Below are 10,182 nucleotides of genomic sequence, written 5' to 3'. Positions count from 1 at the left end.
TTTTTGGTTATTTCATTCTCTTTCCTTTTGTTTTGGTAACCGGCGGCATAAATGGTGGTTGTCGGAATTTTACAAACATCATTTTTTCCGGCGAATTTTTTTTCCCGGCGACAGATTTTTATCCCGATTTAAGTGTGTTTTGTTTTATATGATGGATTTTTTTCCCCAAATCTGATGTAAAACTTGCACGGAGGCCCTATTTGGTCGCCCCCATTTAACCTATACCCATTTCTTTAAACTTTTAACTTATACCCACTTTTTAAACAATTTCAGCTCCCTTTCTCTTCCCCTTCTCCTCCTTTATTTTCTTTTTTCTTCTTCTACAATCAGATCGATGCTACAATTGTCTCTGTATATGAACAGGAAATAATCTACCACCACCAGCTCAAGTGATCAATCTTTTGAAGTCAAGAAACGTCCAAAAATACGAATTTTCGATCCCAATCAAGATGTCTTAACGGCATTACAAGGATCTGATATTTCTGTAATTCTTGGTATCCGAAACGAAGACCTGCAATCACTTGCTAGTGATCCAACTTTTGCTACAAATTGGGTACAAAACAGCGTAATTCCACATGCTTCAACTGTCAAATTTACGTACATTTCAGCAGGTAATGAAGTCGTACCAGGACCATTAGCAAACTTCGTATTAGGAGCGTTGCAAAATATCGACTCTGCACTGAAAGCCAACAACAACAGCAGGAAATCTGATTACATCTTGATAGTGGGATTTCCCTGTTACAAAGACAAGAACTTCAGCTCTAGAGTTTCCCAATTACAACATAAAAGCTCTAGAGCTGAAGTTTCTAGTTACAGTTTCTCAGTTACAAGACAAAAACTTCAGCTCTAGACTGAACTTCAGGCCCGGTTACTAGAATGCTGAAGTTTTGCGTGATTGCCTTTGCTACTTCAGCCCCGTGTGCTGAAGTTATGCGAAAAAGTGGGTACGTTTGAAATTTTTTTTGCAAAGCGGGCACAAGTTAAAATGTGACACAAAAATCAGGTATAGATGCAAATGCCCCAATCTGAGTGTATTTTACTTTGCTTATGAATAGATCTTTTTGAGAGTTTAATTTGTGTGTGAAAAGAAAAAATGGAAGAAGAACGGTTAGACAAAGTCGTCCGTGAATGAATATCCGCCGGAATTAGAGAAGAAATGAAAAAAAAAGTAAAAGAAAAAAGACAAAGAAAAAGGAAAAGGAAAAGGAAAAAAAAGTAAGAAAAAATGGTAAAAAAGAATAAAAAATAATCCGAAAATCATTTTTTCTTGCTTTTCACTATCCTTTGGGAGAGTGAAATACATACACTCTGTCACGTCAGCGTTAAAGGTGCAAATAATTCCATTTAAAATAAGTTTAGAGGGGTAATAGGATTCCCGCAAAGAAAAAGTGTGTAGTTGGGAATACGGGTATAGGTCAGAGGGGTACTTATGCATTTTCCCTATAATAAACATGAAACCATAAACTTTCAAACCAACAACCTTCTGAGCCCACAAATTTCATAAACTTTCGAACCGCTAAACTTTCAAAACCGCGAAATTTCGAACCCGTAAACTTTATAATTTCTAAACCCATAAACTTCCAAACACATAGACCTCCGAACTCATAATTTTGGAACTTGTAAAATTTTGAGCCTTTAAACTGATAAATAATAAAATTAAAACTGAAAAATATATTTAAAAAAATATTTTTTTCGGGGGAGGGGGCAGGGGGCCTGGGGGGAGGGGGGGGACAGTAAAACAAAAAAAATAGAAATTTAAATTACAAAAAAAAAGTAAAATTTTTTTTTGTGGGGGGAGGGGGAGTGAGGGGGTTGGGGTGGGTGGTGCAGAAAAACGAAAAAATAGAAATTTGAAATTGCAAAAAAAAAAAAAAAAAAAATCGATTTTTTTTTTTGCGGGGGTAGGGTTGGAGAGGTAGTAGGGTGGGTGGTAACGGAAAAACTGAAATTTGAAAAAAAAAACTATTTTTGGAGGGGGGTTGGTAAGGGTGGGGAAGGTTGAGAAGAAATTTTGGAAAATATTTTCTCTTCTCTTGATAAGGAAAACATTTTCCTTCAATTGAAGGAAAATGAGTTGATAAGGAAAATGTTTTCCAAAATATTTAAGCCAACCAAACATGGAAAAATTGGAAAATATTTTCCGGAAAATGTTTTCCTTCGTACCAAACATGCCCTTAGTTAAGCACTATTGTCTCATGATCAACGAAAAATCGGAAAAGGTCCAAATACCTCCCTGAGCTTTACGATAATGTTTACAAATAACCCTCGTTAAATGTTTGGCCCATTATCCACCTTGCCGTTACACTCTTGGCTCGGATACCCCCTTAATTCTAAACGACTGCCATAGTGGATAAGTTATCCACTCATAATTTGACATGTGAAATTTTAATTTACACCCAACCGGATCTAATTAACCTACCCATTACCCGTCACCCAACCCGTAAATTGGAAACCCCTTTCTTAAAAATACCCGAATTTTTACTTCACTTATCAACTAGGGATAGCTCTTCTTCTCAATCTCAACAAAGATCTTCGAGTTCATCGGTCACATGTTCGTTTCCTTCACCAGATAATCACCAATGCAACTTTCTTTTTCGACAAAGACACATGTTGCTATTGGTAATTCGAATCACCGTCCATTTCATCAGTTCCAGCACTAGACCTTTTATCCTCACTCATTTGTTATGTGTCTGGAAAAACATTAAGAGAAGGAAGCTCAGAGATTGAAGGAGCTGTTGCTTTTAACAACCATTCAACATCTTTGTTTGGTTGATCATAACCAAGTCGATCTTGCAAATCGTAGAACTGTATAGCTGTGTTAACAGACAACCTAACTCTCCGATCTCGGAGTCCTTTTGAAGTCCACACTTTACTGTGCCTATCTTTCCCTCCTGATGCACGAGAAACTCGAACAATCCGATTTGAGGGCCACCCACAAAGCCTACTAACACCACCGCCGCCAAGCCCATGACTCCCTTTCACCGTTTCATTTTCATCTTGTGACTCAAATCTACCATTTCCATTGCTGATTCTTGTGACTCAAATCTACCGCTTCATCAAAGATCTTTGTTGAGATTGAGAAGAAGAGCTATCCCTAGTTGATAAGTGAAGTAAAAATTCGGGTATTTTTTAGAAAGAGGTTTCCAATTTACGGGTCGGGTTACGGGTAATAGGTAGGTTAATTAGATCCGGTTGGGTGTGAATTAAAATATTTGGGTGTAAATTAAAATTTTACATGTCAAATTATGAGTGGATAACTTATCCACTCTGGCAGCCGTTTAGAATTAAGGAGGTATCCGAGCCAAGAGTGTAACGGCAAGGTGGGTAATGTGTCAAATTTTTAACGAGGGTTATTTGTAGACCTTATCGTAAAGTTCAGGGGGGTATTTGGACCTTTTCCGATGAAAAATATTATTATATGAAAACGCATTTGGAGGTTCACCAACTCTTCATAGGTGACTCCAAATTTACTTTAGTAAAGGAAACATAACCAAATTAATTATAGATATTTGACCCAAAAAAAGAAGAAGAGTTTTTTCAGTTGCCTATTCCCTTGAAATAGCCACGATTGTTTGATCCTTAATCTTCACAAATTAAAAAAAAATGGAAGAAATTTTGGAAATGAAATAAGAAGAAGACATAAAACAAAAAGTTTTGACAAATTAGGTAAACGAGGAGGAATAGTCCTCTCTCTTCTCACTCCCTCTTCTCTTACCAACTTTTCTTCGTTCTTGTCTCCCCTAAACTTGTTACATTAGTAAGATTTTTTCCCCAAGCCTCCATTGCTAAGTGAGTTTCTCAAATGGTGAACATCCTTCGCTTCCAATCAATAGGTTGTGAGTTCGAATCCCTACTTTGGAGGGACGAAATAAAAAAAAAAAAAAACCGCCATTACTAAGATAAACTCTCCTTCCTTTTCTACTCCTAATTTGCGTCTATAACAAAATAAATCAAATGTATAAATCTTAACAAAAGAGATGTTATAAGGAAAAAATTACAAATCAAATGTATAAGGAACAATAAACATAAAAAGTAGAATCGAAAAGCAAAACCCAAATAAAAAGAACATTGAATAACATTCTATAATCTATATCTATCTATCTATATTTTATTATAAAAGTGGAAACCTCAAAAACTAAAAGTTAAATTACTAAAATGCCCTTCTAAATAACCTAAATATTATACATACTAAAAAAATTGTGACGCCTATAAATAAAGCAAGCCAACAATTCATACTCATTCATTAACCGTCACATCCATTCAAGTTAAATATTCCAATCATGGGCGAAGCTGCACTTTGCGGCCAATTGACTACCCATTGTCGGAAAATTACATTGCATATATAGGTAAAATATTAGGTTTTAGAGATACATAACATATATTAAATAACTTTTGTCGAAATTTGTTTTTTACTTATTTCAAATTTGAACACCTTTAAGGAAATTTCTGGCCACTGATTCCAGTGGGAACCGGCAAGATTGTGCGAAAATGCTAAAAGCAAATAGATGCAGTCCAAAGTCAAGCGAAAAGAGATTACCGCCAATTGCCTTAGAAATTGTCAATAGACAGAGAGTGAAAGAAAACTTTTCATTACAGTCGCCCATGTACTGCAATGGTATTTTTAAAATAAAAGTTTCTCAGCATTAAAATGTTTTATTGTGGTTAACATTTGTCTTTCACGAATAAGAAAAAAAAATATTTCTTCAGGAGAAACTTCGTAGGAGCCAAAAAAAAGCTTTTGAAAATCGTTAGATAATCGCCTTATACTTGAAAGGCCAGAGTGTTGGGAAATTGTTCTTTGAAGGATATGATCTCAATTCTCACACAATGCTTAGTCACCGACCAAACAACCTTGGAATAAGAAGATTATAAAGGAAGTCAAAAGACAGAGCTCTAAGGGAAAATAGTTTTTCGCTAAAATTACATAAAAGTTTACTACATGGAAGGAGTTACATGACGTTGGCAAGAATTCTCCTATGTCATAGTACCATTATTTCGAGAGATTGAAATGGTTAATGACGATAAAACAGGTTATATATCTCTCACTTTGACTTACAATTTATTTGTTATTTTCTATCGTTTCGTTTATGAAATACATTTTCTTGTAAATATTTGGGTAGATGATCATGGTCCCATAATATATATCGTGTCTCATTCATATGTTATGATCAGGAATAAGTAAGATAATATAATTAGTTATTCCTTTTGAATGAAATTGGTTTTTGGTATGCATGAAATTATGTGTGTAAGATTATATTTTAAGGTTGGATTATATTTTTTAAGCTTACATTAATATTTGAAAATACTCGTGAAATAAATAAAGATTATATTTAAATATAACATAAAGGTTGGTACCCTTTTATCATGAATTTTGATGTCTCATTAGAGAAGCATAATGTATTAACGTTTTATGCATTATGTTTGACAACAGGAAATGTGAATAATCTAAATTTTGGTAATTTTTCTAGATTGTATATTTATATTCAAGTAAGAATATTTATATTATCATCTAAAATTCATTTTTTCTCCCGCATTGATGTGTTTTAGCCAAAAAAATATAAAGTATAACTTTCACATCCAAAGAGGTTGGAAAGATTAAAGGGTTAACTTTAGTAAATAGGAAGAAATCAATTTTACCTTTTGATTTTAGGAATTCTGGATTTTACAAAAAATAACTTATTGAGTTCTGAATAAATTATTTATTCATATTAAGTAAATTTTTAAACACAAATATATGATTTAGGATAAAGCTAATGAGTTCTGCCGAACCCGTAAGCAGAACTATAACCCCGCCCCTAAAAGAATGAAAATAACATATATATACACACCATGAATATCATTTATAAATTTTAGGTAAAATTTGTTTCATTATATGTTTGTACCTAATCAATTAAAACAAGTAAATAAAATCACATGTATCTAACTAAATTTTGATTGTTCATCTTTGTAGGTTCAAATGATATCCAATCATCTTGACCTCGATAAATAAGTTACTATACGACGATCCATATTGTTCATTCACAAAAATTTATACTTTACTCTCTTACGTACAATCAAGCTTCTCTAGAACAACCATCCTGGATAACAACACTTCACTATAACGGTTTGCCTTTGGAACTAAATTTTCGTGTTATGCTCTAACATATGTTTTTTTATATTAGCAACTTTATTATAACGGCTAGATAATATTTAGAAAATTATTTTAATAATATTAATATTATTTTACAAAAACTTTTGCCACATAACTTAGTATACGCACGTGCCGTGGAACTAATACCATTGAAATGGAGGAATATGCCTCGCTCTCAATCAAAGTTAAAAAAAAATTATGTAACGTCTTCTCGTCTTTTTATAATTAAATATACTTCATACATAAAAGTTAATACCGTCCTACAAAATAAAAGAAAAAGCTACAAGAAAAAGATTCTAAAAGACGTTACGTAAGAGCCTAAAATATAAATACTGCAGTTATTATCCACCCTACAAGAATCAGAAATAATATAGAAAAAGAAACTATAAGGAAAAAAATCTTAAAAGACAGTACGTATGAACCTAAAAGGCATCATTCCAACTGCGTGATGGTCCAAGTGGTTCTACCGTCTTCATCGCCTTGTTGCTGTTCTCTGCAGAATGTGCTATTTCTATATTTAGATAGCCATCCCACTTTTGAGAGCTTTATTGTCTCGCTTACACCAAAAATTGCACCTTCCAATACAAAGGCAATAGGTGAGCATATACATCTTTGGCCGACTATGATTGTTAAAATTCAGCATCTCCGGTTGATTCTTTGAATTAGAGGTGTGCTAATGATGTAAAAATAGACGTGGAGGTAACGGCAAAAATTGCTGAAGAAGAGAGAATGTGGTTGCATAAGCAGAGTTTACCATTTTCAAGTAATAAATGGAATGGTTTGAAAGTAAGAAAGTTTTAGGATCCTTTTTTTCTTCTTCAAGAGATCGTCACATTCCTTGTTTCTTTTCGTAACCGTACCGTTGCGTTCCTTCACTAAGGTCAACGTAAGTTGTTTAAGGAGTTTCTGTGATGGGATTAACCAAAAAGCAGGAGAAAAAAAAAAATCAAAAAATGATTTCTAGTTTGTGGAGATGCCACATCACCTAAGTTTGGCCCTGTTTTATACTATAATATAGACTGCTACCAGCTTCTTTAGCATTATGTCCCTTGTAGAACAAAGAATGTGAAAATTTAATCACAATTTTATGTGCTACCATCATTTACTTTGTTTTTGAAGTAATTCTGAGTCTTCATTCCATCCATATCAGAACAATGAGTTTAAAAGGAAAACAGGAACAAGATAAAAATATGCAATTGCGGATCCACAAAGTTGTCCGATTTCAACTTTGCAGAATATATGCAAAAAACATAAGACTATTCAGGAACCAAGGTATAGTTTAAGGCGTTCAATGACTAGGAACTGCCATCACCTTGAGCTTGGCATTTCCATCATTCTCCACGCGATCTAGTGCCCGCTATTCTCACCTAGGACAGAATAAAGGGAAACATACAAATCAGAAACTAAACTCCTTATTTAACAATATGCACATTTAGAGATTATTAGTATTCGATTGTTTGGATGAAACAGATGCTTAAGTGATCGAGCATTTACCTTTCCGCCAAGGTGTTCTTTCACGGATAAGACACTATTTTCTTTTTAATTTTTTTCTGAGACGTTCACTAATAAGACACTATAAAGCCTTCAGTAAAGTCTCCTCTAGAAGAATTTCTGTAATATGCAAATAAAAGCAATTGTACAACTCCTAAAACCATTCCTATGCCATTTGGTACCTGAAATCCAAGTAGAAACCATGCATGAGACAGGCGAGAGAAAAGGTAAAACGTTTGTACTTTTATATAAATAAAAGAGCCTATCACGCCCAGGGTCGCTTTCCTTTTTCCCCTCCTTCTACAATGTAAGTGAGGAGAAAGAAACTCACATATATAAAAGGATCGAAACTGAAAGTTCCATACAAAAAGAAAGAGGCACTCATTAGGAAGGTAGAGAGGGATAGGTAAAACGGCATGAATTCGACGCTCCTGGTCCTGATCACCAGATTCTGGAAGACGAGTTAGTCAGTGAATCAGTGGAAAAAAACAATATAAGATAATAAGAACTTGATATTAATAATCATAGAGAATCTGAACGTCAACGATAATACATACAATAATAAACAGTGGGGAAGCAAACATTGATATGAGGGAAGCACAACTCAGGGAGCCAATAATGATGCGTCGGATTTGAAGGTCAAGTATAAGCAAGCTTCCAATTACAATAATTGAGAATAGGCCAAAGACTGTGAGTATCCATCCCAGCATCCTGAACTACAAACAACATCAATGGGCATATAAATTAAGATGTTAAGATATAAACAAGTGCAACATCTGAAAATCTTGAAAACTGCTTTAAATCAAAATACAAAAGAGGATTCTTAACCTTTTTCTCTTTCTCTATAGACATCACAAAAAGTACAATGTAGGCAAGTTGAAAAACAGCACCAACTGAATTGACGGTTGTAACCAACAAATTGTCAGGAGATATGAGAGGTGTGCCATACCAGGCACAGATCAAGTAGTTCAATAGCCCATATATGTTACTATAGTATGGCAACCCCGAGAACTGTTCGGTCGATTGGTTTCTGATTACTCTCCTGAATGTAGGTCTGAAAATAAACATAGAAGAATAATGAGCTACGTGGTAAACGTTGTTTTCTACATTGTACAAGTGTGATAAAGCAAATCGAAGGATGCAAAGCTTAAAACTCACATTGGAGACAGAAACAATCCAAAAGCAAATATATTCCCTGAAAAAAGCAGCCAAGATTAGTAATCATTTCTCCTCAGTCTCTATAAAGCTCAAGAATAACTTTGCTAACCTCCTTTAGCGAAAAAAGGGAATTTTTTTGCAACGGACGAGTGAGCTAAAGAAATATAGGGTATTATCTCATTGTTCCTTTAAAATCTATTTCATTTTTAAGGGATTGCATAGAACTCCAATGCGTTCATGAAAACCAGTTCATCAAGTGTTTAATCTAAAAAAAGTTTTAGCTCAAATAGAGCTTCTAAGATTGCTTTAGGCCTAAAAGTTAGACACCATTACAGAACAACACTGTTTGCTCACTATCAAACTAATGTATAATATTTTCATCAGAGTTTAGTTTTGTAAATTACAACATAAAAATTACTTCTTTATTGTACCAATCACTTATTGAATAAGGTATAGGTATGTATATACATAATACACACACACACATTTTTTTCTCACACTTTTTGAAAGAACTAATAGAACAAGTACTTAAGCAAAAGCTGGCAGCAAACCGGGCTAAAATTTGCTGGCTTAACCTTGGATTATGGGAAAGATTCAGAGGTTTAGAGCATAACAATATCGATAATGTACGACTGTAATGTAAACTAACAGCATACGTTACTCATGTCACTAGACACTAGCAGATTGATGATCAACGCCTATGAAATATTTTAAACTACAATTTCCAGTTTGGACTATAAAACGAAGCAAACACCTTCACCAATTCTATTAGCAAATTAAAGGTGTTCACTTTTGCTATCTTTATTTATCTTCCAGAAAGTAAGATCATTTTGTCAAACGAGTTTTTCATAATTATCTTCTAATTGACTCATCTAGCTATCCAAACAGGGAAAATTGCAAGAAAAAGTTTGCAAAAAGACCAAATCTTAATGAAAAGAGAGGCAGTAATACAGAGAGAAAATGAGGTGTACCGGCGATTCCAGCTACATCTTTACAAATTTCCAGAGTTTGAGACAAAACTAAAGAAACCATCAAATTTTTGACACCTCAAAAGTTTAATCTTTAAAAATCTCCAAAGAGAAAAACCCAACTCACTGTCTTTCACGGTACTGTTGCTACACCATAGCAAACGGAAAATCTTGTCAAAGAAGACTATACTTCCACGTTTAGTACCTCAGCTTGTTTTTCTGTAACGCCGTACTGTAGAGCTTAGATATTTTCATTAAACTGACTAAAATAATCTTCAAATTATTTGCATACAGTAAATATTAAAGTCTCTTTACATGAAAAAGGTGAAATTAGGGATTAATAGCGTAAAAACTTTTACACTATCAGTGTTGTTTAATTTATTATAACTAATTAATTACTACTACTATTTATACAAGTTACTAATTATTGTAAAT

The 10,182-nt window shown here is 33.8% G+C and overlaps 1 protein-coding gene across 1 annotated transcript; it reads right to left on the bottom strand.

The window, feature by feature from the left end:
* Positions 1-7,163: 7,163 nt before the first annotated feature.
* On the bottom strand, positions 7,164-9,955 carry LOC107759647 (bidirectional sugar transporter SWEET2). The gene is made up of 7 exons (XM_016577633.2): positions 9,751-9,955; positions 8,780-8,816; positions 8,450-8,675; positions 8,179-8,337; positions 7,953-8,072; positions 7,625-7,803; positions 7,164-7,497 (listed from the first exon to the last, which is right to left on the bottom strand). The coding sequence occupies exons 1-6, from the start codon at positions 9,809-9,811 to the stop codon at positions 7,693-7,695; spliced, it is 714 nt and encodes a 237-aa protein (XP_016433119.1). The 5' UTR covers positions 9,812-9,955; the 3' UTR covers positions 7,164-7,497; positions 7,625-7,692.
* Positions 9,956-10,182: the final 227 nt, after the last annotated feature.

Source organism: Nicotiana tabacum, chromosome 10 (assembly GCF_000715075.1).
Source record: "Nicotiana tabacum cultivar K326 chromosome 10, ASM71507v2, whole genome shotgun sequence".
Classification (NCBI taxonomy): Eukaryota; Viridiplantae; Streptophyta; class Magnoliopsida; order Solanales; family Solanaceae; genus Nicotiana; species Nicotiana tabacum.
This window is presented reverse-complemented; position numbering and strand designations above follow the sequence as displayed.

Excerpts from the sequence above, each read along its gene's own strand:
- LOC107759647 (XM_016577633.2), bottom strand. The coding sequence starts at position 9,811 with ATGGTTTCTTTAGTTTTGTCTCAAACTCTGGAAATTTGTAAAGATGTA. Across the intron at positions 8,676-8,779 it reads GGATTGTTTCTGTCTCCAAT|ACCTACATTCAGGAGAGTAA; the intron begins GTGAGTTTTAAG and ends GTTTATTTTCAG. Across the intron at positions 8,338-8,449 it reads CTATAGAGAAAGAGAAAAAG|TTCAGGATGCTGGGATGGAT; the intron begins GTTAAGAATCCT and ends TGTTGTTTGTAG.